Source organism: Bombus vosnesenskii, unplaced genomic scaffold (genome assembly GCF_011952255.1).
Source record: "Bombus vosnesenskii isolate JDL3184/JDL3185 unplaced genomic scaffold, Bvos_JDL3184-5_v1.1 scf7180000013262, whole genome shotgun sequence".
Classification (NCBI taxonomy): domain Eukaryota; kingdom Metazoa; phylum Arthropoda; class Insecta; order Hymenoptera; family Apidae; genus Bombus; species Bombus vosnesenskii.
Genome location: NW_022882922.1, coordinates 2,260,217 through 2,281,008, shown reverse-complemented (window position 1 = coordinate 2,281,008; position 20,792 = coordinate 2,260,217). Strand labels below are relative to the sequence as shown.

General features: G+C 36.5%; 1 protein-coding gene across 1 annotated transcript in view; it reads right to left on the bottom strand.

Annotated features, from left to right (window-relative positions):
* LOC117243170 (head-specific guanylate cyclase) overlaps positions 1 to 20,437 on the bottom strand; it is a 48,295-nt gene extending 27,858 nt beyond the window's left edge. Inside the window, exon 1 of the mRNA XM_033510423.1 lies at positions 19,210 to 20,437. Within this exon, the coding sequence (XP_033366314.1) occupies positions 19,210 to 19,449 (240 nt within the window). The 5' untranslated portion in view covers positions 19,450 to 20,437. The remainder of the gene's footprint in view (positions 1 to 19,209) is intronic.
* Between the last annotated feature and the right edge of the window lie 355 nt (positions 20,438 to 20,792).

Here is a 20,792-nt window from a genome sequence, read left to right as displayed (position 1 = left end):
ATTCTGAAAAGGCGTAGGTAGACCGTATGTAATTTGTGCTAGTTTAATTTTTCTTTAATTCAAACACGATTTTAAAACATACAATAAGCACTGTTGCAAATAAATATTCCAGAGTGTATAAAATCTATAACGAATAGTTGTATTTTACCATGTCACGTTTTTTCGGTTATTTTCGACTCGGTTATATTTTCTTAACATCAAAGAATATTTGAAATTCGAACGAAATATGAAAAGATTCGAATTGAAATAATCCTTCTTCGTAGCAGAATTAATTTCAGGCCATCGATTGTTTCTTTCTTTTTTTGTTTCTGTCATTTTTTTTGTACTTCGATAAATTCGATCTAAAGGGATTAAACACTGATTTCTTTAGAACTTATCACTGACTGGACCGATCACCTGCGTTCTCAACTCGACCCTTCTCTTACGTCATTGAAATTCGTCTCTCGATTGTCATGTTGTCTCGTCGATTATTCGTTTAGGCACCGTGACGCGCAGCTGTGCGAAGAAATTACGCGGTCTACGTGAAACACAGCGAAAGGAAGACGGTTCCGAGCGCAGAATAGAAACGGGAGCGTTGCTTGCGGCGCTTCTCCGTGGATAAATGCAATTGAAACTGTACTATACGAAAAATAACGAGATCTGTCGAGGGTAGACGCAGGCTGAATGCAATAACGCGACGATTCTTCGTTCGAACATCGATTTCCCGCTGCTTTTATCTGTCAACCCGGGAGGATGCACGCTAACAATTTATGAAAGCGTAAGATATCGTTGATCTTATTGTCACAATGTTACGTTATGGAAGATGCAAATGATGGAATTGAATTTTGGAACTGAGACATTCGGAATGCAGAAAATAGATGAGCAGAAACACGATAAGACGAAGCGTCCGAGATGCAATATTTAAATGTCTAAGAAGGGAAATATCGATAGCGGGATAAAATTTAGTTTTTCGCTTGTTTTATCAATTGTTTTATTATTATCAATTTTAGCAATTATCAATTAGCTTACTTTTCATTTTCGTCGTTTCATTATCGTTTAATTTTTAGTTTAATATTTTTATACTAAGTTTATTATTATATACATTTATGTAAGTGTATAATTTCATATCGTCTAGTAACATTTTCATATGACTGTAATAATTTAATATTATGTAAACGAAATACATACAGAATCTGATAAAAAAGGCTCTTCATTGGAAAATAAGGGGACGTGTAGATATATTTTGTAGCCACTGTATTTATTTATGCACAAATTCAGAAACGTTTTAATTTGAATTTCTAGTGAACTGATATTGTTGGTCGGCAAGAACAGGCAACCTTCTTGTCTTACTCGAACACGAAACAGCAGCAGGAATTATATCTATTCACAGAGAGATGAGAACAGTATTGTGTCACTTCTTCGCCTCCGTGCTACTAACTAGGTTTATATAATTTACTCAAGCTCTACCTTCGAAAAGTATTTCTGCCTCGCAAATGATCCTATATTATTTACTATATTTAAAATCGTAAGTTTATAGCATTGCAATTTCTTGATAATATGAAACTTCTAACACATAGATAGTGAACTTTTAAGAACAAAGATAGCTCTCTATTCTTTCTACTTCTTTTTGTGAAGGTAAGAATGCGGCCAAAGGCGAATATTGGCTATTTCTCTGAAGCATCGCACTTTTAAGAAGAAAATAATCTTGCTGTAGTTCGGGAATGGAAGAACATAGGTCGGAGCAATCATTCTTTGAACACGAAGCAATGAAATTTAAAATCCAATTACGAAAATTAAGATAGAGATGTTTTCTCACTCATATTTTATATTTATCATTGTATACCACAATCTCTTTGCACCGTGATATAATTTTGTTAGCACAAAATACGTGAGTATACACAAACATCATTTTATTTTATTTAAAATGCTTTGCTCGAGTTAAATAGAGCAGAAATTAAGATCATAACGAACACATAATTGTTCACAGAAGTTGCTGAAAAGCAGTGTTTATAGTCGATGATGGATACACAAGTGAAAAGCTCGACGATAAAGCGGCGAACTGGTTTGGAGTTTCGAAGAAACCGGGCGAAAAATTGAAACAACGTGTTGTACCACTAAAAGTTTACGTAATTCCCTCCCGGTCGATGAGCGTTCCATTATTCTTCGGGTAAAATGCGTTATAAGATTGCAAATACCGAAATTGCCGTTCCATTAGCTTCATTTAATCTCCATGGAACGAAGTTTCGTGCCTTTGCCACATCTGTACTTACACTTCTTTCGACAATAACGTTTATGTTTTTGTATACCGTACGCATATTTGGGTCTTCGCGCGTTGAAAACGCGCTTTGGGTTTCGCGACTCAATAAAACTTACGTCTTTGCCTGATACATTCCGCCATATATACAGAGGATTATGAGCATGTCTATGTAAAAACTCGTTCATTCGAGAAATTGCATTCTTGTTTCAAGGGAATTAATCGACTCGAGCTAGATACAAGAAAAAAAAATAGGAAACATGGTAAATAAAAGAGGGAAGTAATATTGGAAATATATATGTGACACGATAGAGTAGCGATAACAGGGATCGTACAAAGCGGATGGAACGTTCCGATTGAAAAACGATACACGAAGAATCCGAAACAATACGAAACCGCAAATTCGGCGACGAAAAGCCGTCAAACGGTGTTTACAACGACTACGTTGTGGCAAACGATGGCATTCCAGAAAAAGAGTATGTAGTAAAATTTGTTACAATGCAGGAAGAGAAATAGAGTTTGAAATGTTATCACTCTTTTGTAACGATAAACCTATTATGTAGTTTTCGTTGCCTTTTAAGCTGTATGTTTTTCGTAAAGAAACAGATCTTGTTAAGTTTTGACCGTGATGCTTAATTTAGAAGCACCAATCAAATCGAAGAAAAAATTGATTATAGAAGTTTCATAAATGTGAATGTATTTATCAATATGTACCTTGCAAACACTTCGAATAACAACAAATGTGGCAAAATGAATTAGTAATTATTGACGCACTGAATATATACATATCTATTCGTCCATAAACTCGAATAAACACAATTCAGTTAAAATTTTTTCGTTTAGGATAAGTGGAAATTAATCAATTATTATTATTGTTACAAACTGTTATGAATGTAAATTACAAAAGGTATTGCAGAATGTTATAAACGTTTCGCGAGAACGTATGTAGCTTTTTTCCAGCAAATAAGGCCACGAATTCAGTAATTGCATTGCGAAACTCGTTATATTGCGATACTCGTGAAATGGAAAAGCTATTCCACGAATTTTGAAAATGTATTTCTTTGAACGAAAAAATATTTGAAATATTTCACTTATTTGTTCATGCAAAATATCTCCCTTTCAAATTATATCCTATTACAGATATTATTACTCGCTTCATGTCTGTTTACTTTCAATATCTGTTAACAAAAGGAGAAATACTTTTTTTGCTAAATTACGATACCTTATACATACGTATATTATGCATGTAACAGAAATTCCAACATTTAAAATAAAACAAGTATTTTTTCATCTTTTTTTGGTTTTCCGTTAATCTCCGATTAATCTCTCGATTATTACTTACACATACAATTTCATTCTACCTACTGTCAGACCAATTGTTTTTATAAAACGATTTATATAATCGTGAACTGCTATTTTAAAAATCATTCGATTTTACATCTTATGTTTCTAAAATAATAATGAAAAGAGAAATACGAGTGAACCGAAAAATCTGAATAAAATCAAAAGGTGGGTTCGTGCTGTTTCGAAATTCGTGACCTGAAATTTTTCTTCTCCCAGCTCCTCTAACTAAATATTTGGTTCTTCTGGCGTAAACGCAGCTCGAAACCTCAAGTCTTTTTAATGGAACCAGCATGTTCGTCGAGCGAATTTGAATATCGGTCGCGGTCGTTATTCCTTCGCCCTCGCCGTGGCCTGTAACACCGAATCGATCACGACGTTTCCACAGGCTCGCCACGGGGCCGCAATAGTTACCCTGGTATCTGGTTCGGAACGCATCCACCAGTCAGGCGATTATTTTGAGACGTTGAAGCACCGTAAAAGCTGCGAAATAGAGAGAATGAGAGGGAGGGAGTGAGAGAAGGTACGTATCGATCGAGTGTATCGCGTGTATTTTCCATTTGCACCTCGGCGAGACTTCGATGCAGCACAAAATCAGGGCCACAATATTTTAGGGTGACGCGACGTCGAAACTCGTTTTCGTATCTCGGCCGGAAACCGGCGAGCAGGCCTCGCTCAAGTTATTTATCGTGACTCCTTCAACCGTGTTAAGTTCCCCTTTATCGAATTAAACAACGACCAACGTTCTCTCTAGGTATTAACCCTTCCACCGCTATTATATCTATATATAACCTTTGGAAAATTGTTCGTCATACGTTGTAAATTTGTTTACGTGTCCACGTAGAACCATTTAACGAATGCTATGAAGTTTTTCCTATTTATGGATACCATATTATTTTTGCTTTTATATTCGTAGATAAAAAGTAAATTGCGCAAAAGAAAAAATATTCTCTGAACGAACTCCATGGGATTTCTTCTTTTCAAAAAGGCGAAGAATTTTATTAGGTCTCGGGTGGAAATCCCGAGACGCGATGATCAGAAAGCTAACCATTCGACTACTTCGCGATTAGCGACTGGTTTAATCCTCCGGTAGTCGGCATCGTTCTTTTATGCGTATCAAATGGATTGTAAAATTCAATTTAACGCGGTCGAAATAATAGAAGATTCTCTGGTGCCCGATTCGCCTTCCACGGTTATCTTGTTTAACGGATGAATCTAATGCCACCGTTCTATTTATTTGTTCGCCGTTTATTAATTGAACGCGAACCTGGTTTTTCTCTGATTCGTTTTCCGACTGGGTACGCGCCGCGTCGGTTCGTCTGCAACAGCGGGAAAACAAACGATTTGCGATTTTGCTGTGTCAATCCGTTTTCTATCCTGCCCTCTGTTTTCCCGAAAAGCACGATGAGTCGGCAGCGCTTGAAGATTCCGCGAAACAATCATTGCGTTGGCTTCGGTTTCGTGAAATGTAAAGACAGATAAACGACGTGACTATTCCTTCATTAGCGAATCACCGGCAATTTGCAGGCTTAGTTATTTTATTTGATGCAATAAGTATCGAGAAAAGGCACGTTTATGACCGTAGAACGGGATATCGAGAGATTGCGCTTTAGTTGTTCGAGTCTCTCTACGCAAGTTATTGAGACACACTATACTTGAAGTTGAACACTTGAAACACTGCCTGTTTGCCAAACGTTAATTCTTGAACGTGTATGTGTTCGTATCTTCTGAAACGACAATCAATTGTCCATTAGTTAGATAATAATCAACTGTTCATCATAACTCCTGGTTATAGCGATCTCCCCCAAGAGACGTTTCTGTCTCTAGATTTGTTGGGAATTCATGGCTGAATGTCCCATTAACCATGTCCCTAATGAAACAGTTATTAGAATACAATACTCGTATTATATTCGACTATTAACTGTTGTTGTGCAATTTCCATATATTCCTCCAATATTTTACCAATAATTATTGGGCCACAATAATAAGAAATTATTTTTATGAAGTAATTCCTAAAAATTCGTACAAAACAAAGATTTCTTTCGAGAGCACTCTACACAACTCTTGCCTGAAATTTAGTGTGAAATTTATATCAACATTAGATGCCATTCGTATCATCATTGTCCACAAATGGAATTTTTTACATGGTTTTGTCCCTTTATATGAGTAATCAACACGTACGATGGCAATCATGTTCACTAGTACGTGCTTATCACTTATGATGTTGCATTATCTATTGCCCTATACCATGATTGTGAACATACTGTAGAGGTAGTTGTGTAAGCTCGAGGTCTAATTTGAACAGCATCTGATCATTAATATATAGGGTGTTCTATAATACGTCACGAAACATATATTAAAGATGATCTAAAAGAAATATGTACCAGTATACATCAGACGTGTACTCTGGGAAGATTCGACAACTGACTTGATAACAAAGATATAGAAGATTATTATTTTCACTTAGATTCAGAACCAATTCAAATTTTCGTGGAAGTTCAGAAAAAAGACGAGGCAACGTCAAATTCTATCATCGTTTCCGACTGCATTTGCACGGGGTAGCCATTAGCGATTAAACGAGCGAACGAAGCGAACTTTAGCAGCTGTGGAACTTAAGTAGACGATGTGAAAGCTACTCGCTTTAATTTGCCGCGCTTTCAGCATTAGGAGGCTTAATCCCTTTAATTCTCGTTCACGAGGAAACTCGCACAAGAGAAACTCGACGAACGACAGCCGTTTAAAAAATTGAACGCGTCATCCGAAATGCTACATCCGGCGATGTTCCCCAACCAACGCGCGACGAGTCGAAGTTTCCTGTTACCGAGCCCGGATGTTGCATTCTCTTCCGTCACAACGCGGGTACTTCCCTCGATGTCGTTAATTTTTAACACGTGCCGCTCTCCAAAGAATTGCATAATAAACGCCGCAAGTGATGCATTACCTTCTTTCACCATTTTTTCGTTTGTACCGCTCGGAATAATGGAATATGAAACAGATGGCGGCGTGTCTCGTGTAATATGAATGTATCTTTTAAGGATAAATACCAAGCAAGTAATATAAAAGTAGTACAAATGTTTCGCACGATGTTGGTTTTCGTTCTAAACCGTTGCTTTCCTTTTGGAATGTTTTTCCAAGAAAATTGTTAGTTATTGGATTCTACTTTATACTTTGAATTTTTAATTCAGCTTATAATATTCTCAATACAAAGAAAGGAACGTTTGAACATTCACTTTCTGAAACAAATATTCAGATCTCGGAAACAAGGACTTCTATGGATTTTGTCATTTGTTTTAAAGTATAATTTTTACGTAATTAACATATACAACTGTTGTTAGACATAGCGTGATTAAACAAAATTTAAAGTGTCCTTAATAGTAAAAAAATTTGTCAAATCTAACAATCATTTACGAATTATGGTGGAAAAATTTATTTAGAGTATTTAATGGAAAGATAAAGTATACGAATATTCTGTAATATTCTATCGTTAGAGCGACACCGAACTGAGCGAACGTATGAAGAATTGTCCGAGGCTAGGCCAAAAAATTGCGTCGAGAAACTGAAGAACAAGGTTTGGTCACAGGCGGAATCGTCATAATTTTTTTTTGACGAAAGCGGGTAACCTGATTAAATTAACGCTCCGTAAATCCGGTGAATTAAACGGCAAAGTGGAAAAGAATACGACATTTCATGGCGCGATGAAATTAAAAGTGGAACTGGTGTAGCGCAAAAATAATATCTCACTGACCGTGCCACTTCCTAGGTTAATTGCTCTCGACCCTTTTTGGTCGAATCAACCTATTCTAGTGTTCCTCTTTAAAAACGTTCGATAATTCTCCGCTCGGTTCGAAGAATTTTCACAAAGAAAATAAATACGTTGCAATCGATATTCCCTATGGCGCTGTTTCCACGTGAATTACTGACAAGCCGTAACAGATTTAGTGTAATCGTGTGATCAAATCTATTTGTAGTATCCTTCTGAAGAGTTTCTAGCTGGACGCCTTTACTTTTATACTTTCTATTAACGTTCTATTAACATAATTTCTGTTAATAACTAAATTAATTGTTCGAAATACTAATAACTATTATATTATTTAATTACTGAGCGACTAAATATATTGTAAAGTTATAGATTAATCAAGAAGGAAGCGATAAAGAATGATCAAAGAAGCATATGTTGTATATATAGTAACATGTCTTCGATTTCACTTAATCCAGTAACACTGCTTTAAGGATGTAATTCTAAGTAACCTAACGACGAGCATTTCGTCTTACACCAACCGCGTTGAAATCTTATTACAATGTACGTAGACGTCTTGAAGCTTTGTTATAGAAAAATAGAGATTGAGCACATGTTTATTAAATAAAAGCTGTTTACTTTACTAACTCTTATTATGTAATACTTGACCAATCTATATTTCTGCATGTGCTGTATGTTTCTAAAATTGAAAACCTATACAAAGTAAAATTTTCTTACAATTATCGTTTATCAAGAGGATAATTTAGCCAGGTGAAATATAGATTAGCAATATCTGGACAGTAATATTCAATCCTATTTCAACCCTGTTTATACAATTGTACGACTTTCTTTGCAGTAAGTAAATTATGAAAGGCTATAAAATTATGTGTATAGTGGAAAACTATTTTGTGGATTTACACTTTGTGTTAGCTATCAGTGTACATGTTAAAAAGTTGTTCAAGGTAACAAAGTGACTAGAGCGTAGGAAAAAAATGTACGAGCGATATGTGCTTCAGATCGATTAACTAATGGTTGAAAGTACATATATGTATATGTACAGGAAGGTGAGAGTGTTCTACGCGGGTCCAGTGCAGTATGAGAGTCGTATAGTTAGAACGTTGAGCGAAGAGAGCATCAAGAGATTTCCGAGGAAGCGTTTGGATAGACCGGGGCAAGAGAGAACGTTGCAGAAAATGTAAATGCAAATGGAACAATTGCTTTACTTAAATTATTCCATTATCAAAGAGATTCACATTACATGTACCACGTTATTACTTCTTGGATTGTGTTATCTGTGTTTTTGGTTAATTTAAAATTGTGTGCCAGAGAAAAGTATCTCTTATTTATTAGTTTCGTTTCCATGAAGATTCTGCAAAAGTTTTATTCTATTTTCTTTTGGGACGTTCAATTTAGAATTTAAAATCAGAAGTTTCAAACCTGTCAGTGATTATTGTAATTTCTATTTGGATATAGAAATTGTTGGGCGTAAATATAAGAGGATCTTCTACATTTATTGATGAACATTATAAAGTCTATTTTTTATTTATAAGACACATATGATGCGAGTGAACGGATTTATAATGATACAAACAGAATATAAAATTTTGTGTTAAATATCATTAGATATCTTAATCGTACGTAAATTTCAACATTAAATTTCGTAAATCCTTTCCGATAAATTCAATCGGGTTGCTCGATCTATCTGCAACTGTCAACATTTGGAATCAACGACGTGTGAATCTCTCTGCTGTCGCTAGATGTTCACTTGGTGCAGTTAAAAGCACGGCGCTCTTTATTTACCTGGCAGAAATTAAAGTGCAACGTGTTCTTTCCCACTTTCGTCAGCGGTACGTGGCTGTTTGCTGTCGAATACTGACGAAGTTTGGTTACTACCAGGAAATGCATTGCGCGTGCGGCATCAGGGTCGAATATCAACTACGAGATGAAAGCGAGTTAGTAAAACAGGACAGAAAGTGACGCTAATGAAAATATTACGAGCTGAATTTCGTTTCCGGGGAATTTAAAGTTCGCGAACCGACCATCTGATAGCGGTCAGATATTATGGCCGTTATCGATTCCAATTTTCCGCTACAAACTTCGTAGACCCCCTACTTAATTAGCAGCTAATAAAATACAGCTATTTGTCGTGGTTTCATCGATAAGAATGGAAAGTTCCTGTGAATAAATTCGGTGAATAGATGCGGAGTGAAACTCTGTTTGGCGATGCATTAACCTTTCGTGGTACCACTTTTTCCCTTTTGAATACAAGGTCGAGCGAATTTTCACACTCAATTTAAGCGCTTGAATTTCAATTTTTATTAAAAAAAACCTTTTAACGATCAATTAAAAAATATACTGGATACTAAAACGCAAACGTTAACAGGTAGTCCTGAATATTTTCAGTACATTTAAAAATTTATTTAAAGATTTTGAGTGATCAAAATAGATCCAAGCCTACTATGGTATTAGTAAAAAGTAGAGTATTGTAGAGGACAATTATTTGTCAATTTTGTAACATAGAGGACGAAGGAATAGTTCTGTTTTATTGAAGAGACTTTTCAGACAAATAGGTATGACGATAGAAATCTGGTGATATCAAGGGAAAATATCTTTATTCATATGTCACCTGGACGAAGTATCTTAGGTTAGTCAGTAATGTAATCCGTGACATCGCACACTTTACGTCTTTTGACTTTGATATGATTTAATAGATTCCGCAAAGTGCCGCTTGATTAATGTACTCTGCATGTTAACATCTATCGATAGTTTAGGAAGTTTCATATTGAGGTGTCACATTCAACAAAGATCGACAATGATGAAGTAACCAATTTCAACGAAGAAAATCTGGAATTTGCTAAAGATCAGATTGTGCACCTACGTTTCAGAGTTTGAGTATATGATACGTTTATGTAAAGATTTGATATTGAGATGTAACATGTGATAGGGCATGTTCTTGTTTTCATTTTACGATGTTAACATACTTGAGAAAACGTATGTTTTTGCATATACATATGAAATGAGTTTTGTCTAATAATATCGAAGGAAAAGAAAGATGGAGATACTGATTGTGAGAGATTTCTATATTCCTTGTTTGCCATCTTTACATTACGTTCGAATCATCAAAAGTTGTGTGCGTTACGCCTTATTTCCTTAAAAATCTGAAATTCTAAACTAATTCGAATATACATGCTTTACAACCATTCGAACTTGCATTCAAACATTCTCTATTTCTCTATCCCTTTCACTCGATGCAGGAACATTCCCTAAGTTCCCTACATTCAAGCACATCCATCTAAAGCTTTGGAGAGTGTGCAGCCTTTGCTTATACGGTGATCCTATGCACTTGGTTCAAATACTTATCCTTTACACCATTGACTGTACAAGGAGCAAGTATTCATCATTCATATACATATATATTGCTCTGTTTCCAATATTATTCACTTGATTCACAAAATCTTGTCACGCTCATAGATCGTCATTTTTACTTCAGTAAATTCTAAAAAAGAACTATAAATAGAACATAGAAATTTAGAACTATTCGCTTACATTTGTCTGATATCGTCCGTTTAAATCTCATTTTAAATAGCGCTCGTCTACCAATTTCAAACCTCAACGTGATCGTACATAACATCAGTAACCATTTTCTACTGATAGAATCAGCGAAATAAAATTGACTTTAAACTTTCGTTTGCGATATCTACCGATATCTTTTACACGTACCGCGTGTTACATAGCGTACGTTAAATTGACCGAACGAAACGCGAACGAATCAATCGACTAATGGCCCCGTTTCCACAAAATGGCAATGCAATTATCACGCACATCGGGTTGTCACAGCGCCGCATTGCCTTGAAGCTGCGGTTGCTTCGACTGAGAACCGCAACCGAACAGTCTCGCACACAGCTGTATTATCCGTCCGATTAAGATTAAACAACCCGGCTCGTCGAACCACTTGACTCCAAGGTAGAATGTAAAAGCCGCCTAAAAAACGAAAGTCAAGGATCTCCGTCTCTTTCGTCGACACCGTTTCTCGATTTTATCGATACTTATACCGAGGAGACGTCGACTCAACAGGTTATGCCTATGAATCGCTATTAAACGACAATCAATTTTCGTTTCCTCCGATCGGATTTCTTTGAACTTCATCTCGTCGAAATAGATTTTGTTACGGAGCTCGCGACTCGATTACGGATGCTAGCGAGTTCGTACTGAAATGGGAATACATACTTGATATTGCTCTTTTTCCATTGATGTATCCTGTGTATTGCATTGACGATTGTGTGAATTTTTCGCTCTAGATCAAATATCGTATGGGAGATTTTAATTTAAAAGTGTTTAAAGAAGCAGTTCATTTCCTATCAAAATTTTTGCTTGCGATATATTTATATTCTTGGTTAAAATTGTAGCGGCATATGAGTCAACGAAAGATTTGAAACGGGAGAGACTCATATTATTGTACCACGGTATTGTGCTAGGTTCAAAGGTAAACGAACTCCGGACAAAACGTTATCGCCGTTATTTGTAATGGAGTTACATTTGAACTTTTTATAATAACACCTGTCGATATAAATAGGCGAGCGTGCTCTCTAGAACAGTCATTGTAGTTAGTCAATATAGCGAGCGACGATTAAGACCAGCATACACTATCTCTACACTTGTACTTAAAGTGATTTTAATATAATTAACTATTACAATAACTATTTATCACTCGTCTCTTTAATTAATAAGCCAACGCGTTCAATAATATCCAGCTCAAACTATCTCTTCAATATATTTTTTAATTTTAAAAAATTTGCTTAATTCTTCGTCAAGTCATTTCATTAGGTCTTTTGTAGAACGCTAATATAATGCAGATATATGGTTTTCTGCTACTGCAAAATTGTTGGCGAATCAAAGTGTGAAATTTACTATTAATACTAAATAGTATGAAATATGAAATACACCATTAAGGGTTCATATCGTTTAATTAATTTCTGCGTTGCTCCACTTAAAACGGTATAACTCGTATTTATTTCCTCCAGTTGTTTTAAACTTTCTTCGATAAAAGAATTAATTAAACTAAATATCACGTCGTTCCTCCAAAAGCCAGGCACTTCACCATACAATTTGTTCATGAACCACAATTGAAGTAAATATAATGGAATTGAGCAGAAGTACTTCGTACAACCCCTCTCGTCCATTAAATCATTGAATACACGAGTGAGCAACAATCCCATTCAACGACGTGATTCCACGCTCCTTCTTTTACACCCGCATTTGCATAACAACTTCAAAACGCGAATATCGCCCCCGTAAACCGAGTTAAACGACCGGTCGTGTAAAGAATTACAGCGTGCAGCTAGCTGATGCTTTCAGAGGATCGTGACGCGATGCGATAGAAGAGTCAAGTAGCTCAAATTACAAGCGATCAGCTAATTATTTTCAACAGAGTATCAATTCTGAGACGTTGCACAATTTAGCATACAGTGGACAAGAACCGAAATATGTAATCATTGTTTTGTTCTTATTATTCGATGATATATCATCGGCCTGTAAGTAACATAAATGTAAACGGTAATTGCCGCCAGAATAGACGATTAGTAAAAGTCGTTTGTACGTCATAATCTAATCATTTGAAAATTAGCCCACTCATTCATTATACATTCGTGTTTACCGATTCTTGTGAAATAGTGTTTATTACTCCGAAAATGTAGAAAATTTGAGCAAAGATGCGTATAATCTCAGTTTCCAATTAAAAAATCTCTTTCTTTTTTTAAAGAACAATTAAAAGAAAACGGTTCACACCATCCTGTAACTCTGATTGTTCTATGTCAAGAAGGTATCTATTATATTACATTGATATATAATTTTTTTCTGCTACAAACTGCTACACTGGATATTCTTTATCTTTTTAGTGAAACTCATTCGTAATCGCCACATGGTCGAGAAGTGAATCTCTGACCACACTTATTTCAAGAAAATGTTCAAAGTTATATAAAGACTCCGCTTTTTATTAAGTGTCAGCGAGGTGTTTAACCAAACGGAAGCGAGGATACATGAAAATAATAAAAAATAGAAAGATTGTTCCCAGTATCGGTACTATTTACTTATACGTCACTGTATGCGGTTAGATAAAGAAATAAATATTTAAGATATTTTCCACGAACAAGAAAGTAGGAAAAATATTAAAAAAGATTTAACGAACGGACTTTTACTCACGCCTGATATCAAGTTTCAGCAGAGCTGCACATTATATGTATTTTTTGATCTTTGTTCCAAACTGCCATTTAAATTTCACATTGTGAAACGTGAGAACGTGCAAAAGTGTGAACGTGGACTGCGAATGTTCGAACCTAATCTGCTATCGTGCAAATATTGTCTGCAAACGTGGTCTGTGAATGTGGCATGGGAATTTTAATTTTCGTCCCGAATCCTCACTTAACTGTCGCATTGTGCGTCGTCCCAGTTCTAGAGGACGCGACGCGACGTTAAGATCTTCCGCTCGTGCGACGACTCGATGTTACAATTGGGTGAAGGCATGTGCTTACTGGCGAACAATTCACTTTTTCATTTTTGTAAATGTTAAGCTTATTTTTATTACTATCTTAACGTCTTACAATTTGTTAGATTCGTAGATATAAATTTCTTGAAGATAGGTGATAAATCCATGAAATTTGGAATCAAATACTGAATCATTTTTTAAATGTCCAATAAGATGTAAAAATACATATTTGATATTACAAACAAGCGAAGGGACGTTTTGGTAATATGAAATGAATTAATGCGTTATTGAATTTTAAAATTGTCTATCATGTTTCCTGCCTGCAATTTGCATATACTTTGTCTACCGTACATGATAACACCATGTCTCGCGAATATATTTGTGGACAGTACGCAAATAAATAATATGATATAACAATAACGAACAGATGATGCGACGAACTGTTCGTGAAACGTAAATCAGTAATAGCTATAATCAGGATACACGTTAATATTTTCCAAATGAAACACAGTGACCTCGGCAAAAATTTGGGAATGATGCCGCACGGTAAAAGGGGAAGCATGAATATGAATCCTTGGTGGTTAGCCATTGAAAACTTGTCCGACATTGGATATGGAAATCGACCCGAAGTGAAGTTCGAAGTATCAAATTCGAATTAAGTGCTCGTAGCCTGAAACATGTAGGGCAATATGCGCGATTTTAGCAAACAGGACGCCTCTGATTTGAAATTCATATTACGTGTTAGCTCGCATTACTCACACTCTCTCTCTCGTTCTCCTTTCGCAGCTAAACAGAGACGAATTATTGAAACGCCGATTGTTTCGCGAATGTTGAACGTTGCCGCGTTAAGAATTCCTCGGATAGACCAACGCGAAATATTCGAAGTATCGGCAGTGACAACGAGATTTCGCTGTATGTTTATACTGAAATGCAAAATTTTACTCGCAAATATGTCACGTTTATCTGTCGAATCAAATACTTAATTATTGTTCTGCGAATTTGTAACGGTAGAAAAGAACATGCTTAAAAGAGCGAAGTAAATTCATCATGGAGGAAAATGTCTAGAAATTCGCGGATTACACGCAGATGAACGATGCTATGTCGTAATTTTGCAATAACGATTCTAGGTGACTCGGAAGCTTTATATTTTTAATGATGCATTGCATACAAGCGTTCAATCCCCCTATTGGAAATATAGAGATCGCAAGATCGCAACGACGTTGCATCGGTTGCCTGCATTGGCCTTTATATGTATTTTCAATAGTAAATTTCTAGTAAAAAATCGCACATATCACATGTCGCGACTGAAAATATTCACTTTTGGCATCGATATTTTTTACGATTTCTATTTTTCAAATCGCAAAGACGTGATATCGTGTATTTGTAACGTGGACTTTTCTTGTTAGTGTGAAATAGCACATGAATCGCTATGTTTATTATGTTATAATATAATGCTGCGAATCTATTGTCGAGAAATATTCGCCACGGATATTTCACAATAGTTTGGGAGATCCTTTTTATCCAAGATTTTCTCTAGCGAACAGTGAATCGATTCTTCTCGATTGATGCGCTAGAGACTAATGGGAGTTCCATGGCACGAACAGAGGGAGAAAAAACACGGAGGTTCGTCTCGAATGACCACAGCTTTCTTCTTACATTCTTACTGAGTGGCGATTTCGTTCCGCTTTGAACGATGTTCTCGTTAAAACTCTCACCTATTTTATAATAAATTTTCCAACAATTAAATTTTTCTTCTCTTGACCGCGATCATTAGATCGAACAAGTTTATTCACTTTTTTTATTGGAAATTTCAGTATCCAAAAATACACAGAATGCATATAATATTTAAAAATATAAAAAATATCCAAAGTAAAGTATCTTTAGAATATCTAGCAAGTGAAATAAGTTTCCATTAACGTCTCACTTTTTAATTACGTTTGTAGAAATATGAATTTTCATAAATATCTACAATACATCGATTATTAACAAAGATTAAGTTGTTTTTATGGAATTATATTGATAAGATTTTTGATCTTGTAATAGATATTTGAATACTACATTAAAATGTGACTTAGAATCGAAGTTTGTTGTGCGTCGCTTCATAGGCCCATTTTTTCGATACTGTTCCAGTTGTAATGATACTTTTATCGAGATGATGAAGTAGAATAGCGAAATCGGGATAACTACAAAATGAACCTATTAAAAAGGTTATCCGGAGCAATGTAATTAATATAAACAGAGGCTGGATATTCGAAGAACAAGTTAGAAAATTAACGTAATAACTAATACTTCGGTATTATACAAATTTTCATTTCTTTCCAAATATTAATTCTATTAATTCTATATAGAAGAATAATTAAGTTATGAAAAGACAGCGTAATTCAGGTGTCTAAGGCGCGGAGTAATCAAATATCGTGAAAAGGCTTTGCTATCATTCAAATGTTACTGAACGACTATGATTGGCTTATTCGACACAAAGAACTGCAACCCTATTATTCCATATAATACGCTCTGGTGCTTCAAAGAAAAAATTACGTTAATAATGACGATCGATTTCGTGATTCCCAATTTAGTTTCGCTAGTTCTATAGTATCCATAATTTTGTTACACAGTATAGTTTTCATAACTGTTTTATAATGTACTTTATAGTTCTAAACATTTTATCATTTAATATACGAGTACTTTTCTCATACATAGCTTCATAATTTATATAGAATTGCGATGCGGACGCGATAATCGTTGTACGAAGATCGTGACCGTAATTTCTTATCTTCCTACCTTTACTTAATTGCAAAATAAAATTTATGTACGAAATTGCCTTAAAAGATAAAATACAATAAAACAATGACACAAACACGTAGACTCAGTTTTACCAATTGCTATTTGCTATTCTGTGGTTAACAATTCTTCCAAATTTCAATATCTTGCGCGCAATAAACTTCTTTTAATTTCACCACACATCAATTCTGTATCGCGAAAACGATCTTTCATACGTTAATTAAAACGGTTTTCAAATTAATTCAGTAAGACACATAGCGCAAATCGCAGAAACGGAAAAAGTTAGCGAAATCCGTCGAACGTTGGACTCGTCGATCATTCGAGGGCTGATAAGCGATCGGAATTACGCGTTGGTTTTTATCGAGTGCGATGGCGCGAAAAGGTTTCTGCGAGTTCTGGAACACCGCTTGGCCTCCGGTAAACGGGGAATAGGTTTCGCCATACGACAGAAAATTTTCCACCGTGTTTTTGTAGCTGGCAGCAAAACAGGGGAGCCCTCCGTATACGTTTATTGCACATTTCCGACCCAATTCCCGAGGTCAGAATTCTAATTTGTACTACAAGCGGGCATGTTGCTCTTGTTTCTTTGCGAACGATCTCGATGATTTTATCTTTGATAATGAAACGCTTCCGAGAACGATCAACAAATCGTTTTCTTCCTCGTTTTCCCGTTTTCTGTTACCAGATGATCTCGCACTTATAAAACAACAAATGCATTTCTTTACCGTTTTTCTGTTCCGATGAAATACGAATTTCATTCGGATGAACGATGATAGCGTCGATAGTGCAAGAAATTTTGTTTCTTTGGTGAAAAGATATGTTTTCCAGTTTTGGAAGAAGTGACGGAGATTCCAGTGGCGACATGATACGAAGCATGGTTATTATATGACAATTACATATAGGCGAATGATGTAACTTGCACTTGAGGCACGTAGAAAACTTTGAAAGTAAATAACTTGAAAAGTTTTGAGTATCTGGTATTATGTGGTGAGTGATTTGTAGAGAGGAAGAAGTTCGATACATGTTTCGAAAATAGTATTAAAATTTATGATCAGACGTTGGCGCCCTCTTCTTATGAATCAACAAACAATGGATTGCTTTTGATGACAATTGTTACTTTCTTACATCCTGTATTATAAATTTTATTTTTCTGAATTTCTGCTTCAGTTAGTTTTGACTTTCAAATATTAATGACTTAAAAGCGATGAAATCTGCTTCAGTAAAACGGTAAATTAATTGATATTGACTTTGACAAGATGTTCAGTGCAGTTTTTTAGCGAGATTCCATCTGTATAATTTTCACTATCTTTTTTACTGTACTATTTTACTGTAGTAAAAGGAACTTAATTTTATATGAAATTTAATTAAAAAATGCGTACGTTTAAATGAACATCTATCACTTAAAACATCAATTATCCACCATCGTACAAAGGATAATTTATGACAAAAAAATTGAATATATGAAAACTGTTACATTTGGAACATGCAGTAATGTCTATATTTGCGAATAATTTGCTTTCAATTTGTACCTTGGACAGAAACGGTTAAACTGCTAGCTCATGTAGGATAACATCGGAAAGTGATACAAATCAAAGATAATGGTGACATCTGCTACAGATTCTGTCTTGATGTGTTGTATCTGTGTAAAAGCTTTATGACATCATACTCTTTTTTCAAATGATAAAAGATAGATAGCAAACTGTAATAAACTGAGTTTGAAGAAACCATAATACAAAAATGTCTCAATAAATATTATACAACAATGTCATCAAATTATCAACAAAACAAACACTAATTTTAAACTGGAATTGTTTCCAAATACAATTTTGTACAAACATATGTATAGAAAGTTACAGCAATAACTTATTTCACTGTTAACTTTAAATGATTGTTATTTTTCTTTAAATAAATATTTTACTAACGAGAATATACATATACATATTCATACGTATTAATTAAATTTTCAATTCATGCGAACTTTATAGATATATTTTACGAAGAAAAAGGAAATAAAAAGATTCGATGCAACGTGAATGGAAATTCAAGGAAACTGAAGTAAAAGAAATCCATGAATAACTCATACTTTGCAAAGTTCGTTTCAATTTCCCTCTGGAAGAACAAAAACCAAGGCTTCTCTTTCCAGAGACTCGTATTATAACCGCACCGCGTATTTATCAAGAATTCTACGCTTCGATTACTGAATTCTATCACCCTACAAATCACACATGTACCTACAACTTCCAAACATTCTACTTATTACACCTCCCCATCCTGAATCGCTCGCCTTGAATGTAATAATTGCGTGGGGAACCGAAAGATGAAGAGAAGAAACCCGGGAAAATTGAATTTCCAAGTTTCATGAAAAATTTATCGAAAGGCGACAAACTCGACAAGCGGGAAGTCGCATAAATTCCTTTCCCCTGCCTTCGTCTTACCTAAACTTGGTTCTGCGTTCAACTTTCTCAAGCGTGTGATTTCTCAACTCGCTAATCCAAGAAAGCAATAGCTTGACTTTCGCGCGCGAATATCTCGCTTAATAACGGTAGCTTTGTATCTACTTCAAAAATTCGGTTTTCTACTGTACTCTTATGAAAAAAGTCGTGAAATTAATTGTGACATAGAAATAGATGAAGACGATACCGATGGATTTGTCAGCACGAGTACAGCGGCTCTCAAATGCTTCAGGTTCAAGGTCTGCATATCCTCTGCATCTTCGGTTTCCTCTCTCATCAGCAACGACGTGACTTCAAAGGACGATTGTCTAGACTTGCTACCGCCATTCTGTCCCAATCTGGCGATACTCGAGCGATCGTTGTCGCTTCTGACGGTCTGCTTGTCGCGGCCTGCCTTCAAGAGATCCCGTGAAAAAGGACATGCCATGTTGTTTATCGATGAACCGTCGTGGAGATCGCTGTCAGCGATGCGGGCTACGGGAACTCTAGCGCGCGGTGTGAATCGTTCGATCGTTAGGTCGCATTAAATGAACACTAGCGTGTTACGCGGTACTCTCATGTTTATCAGCGATCAACTGTGCAGTTGATAGCACTTCCTCCACTCTTTCTTCTCTCGTTTTTGACGTTGCTCGTACTTCGTCTCGGCAACGAAGCGGTATCTTCCCTTTACAAACGTTTCAACGAAACAACGCGCGTGTCCAGTATTTGCTCGTCTCTGTCCTGTCTGGTTTTCGTGTCAACCGATCTACTCGCATCGTTGCCCTAGAGCTCGTGCCGGGTCAGACACCTGCCGCGACTTCCGTCCGGCCTCGTGCACCAGACCACGTTTAACAACGCTATCATTTCTCTAATTGTAAACGAAATTCACTTATTACCAGTTGCTGGCGACCGCTTATCGCAGTTCGTGTCACCGCAATGCAATCAGCACTTAACACGCGGCGTTCTCTGCGAGCTACTACCGGATAAGCGTTGGTGCACGCGGTTACATAGTAGCAACCCCTAAATAGCCGCTCTCAACCCCTTGGTCAGTGGCCGCTCACGCTTCTCTCCCTATCTTCCTATCAATCACTCGATTCTTATCTGTCAAGTCTGGACGAACACTAGCGAAACAATAATTGAATTCTCGCGACGGATAGTCAACTTCTTCTCGTATATTTTCTTTTCTTTCTTTCTTTCCTTCAAAGAAGCGAGGAAACTCGTTCCTCCGCCGACTTTTCAGTCAGACTACTTGATTGTTCGTCGAGTAAAATAATTCGCGCGTGTTTCACCGTTTTTCAACGTGTATCACGGTGCACGATCTGTCGTCGATTGCGAAAGCACGCTACGTACGGTGGCGTGTCGGAGCGCGTAGCGCCATACTAGTCGCGGATTGACCGAGGCGCAACGAGCAGCGCCGAGTGTTGGTTGCTTGGGGGTAAGCGGCAGACGGGGTGGAGTGGAAACGATTGGCGGGGTGAGCGTCGGGACGCGGAGCTGCGAGGAGCGTCAAGGCGCCACGATGGACGGTGGTAGAAACGCCTGCGCGAATATTCAGCCCCTCTCGACCTACCGAACAAGAGAGAAAGAGAGAGAGAGAGAATGGCTTTTTCTCTTTACTGGTAGCTCTTTCAACCGCAAACGAAAACCTGCTCCCTCTGCCCTACTTGCCTGCCTGTCTGCCAGCTTTTCCCGTCACCGGTATCTCTCGATCCCTTCTGCTCGTTCTACCAACCAGAATTTACGGAGATCTTCCCCGTCCAACTCTTTTCGTGGCCCCGTTTCGTCGACGCG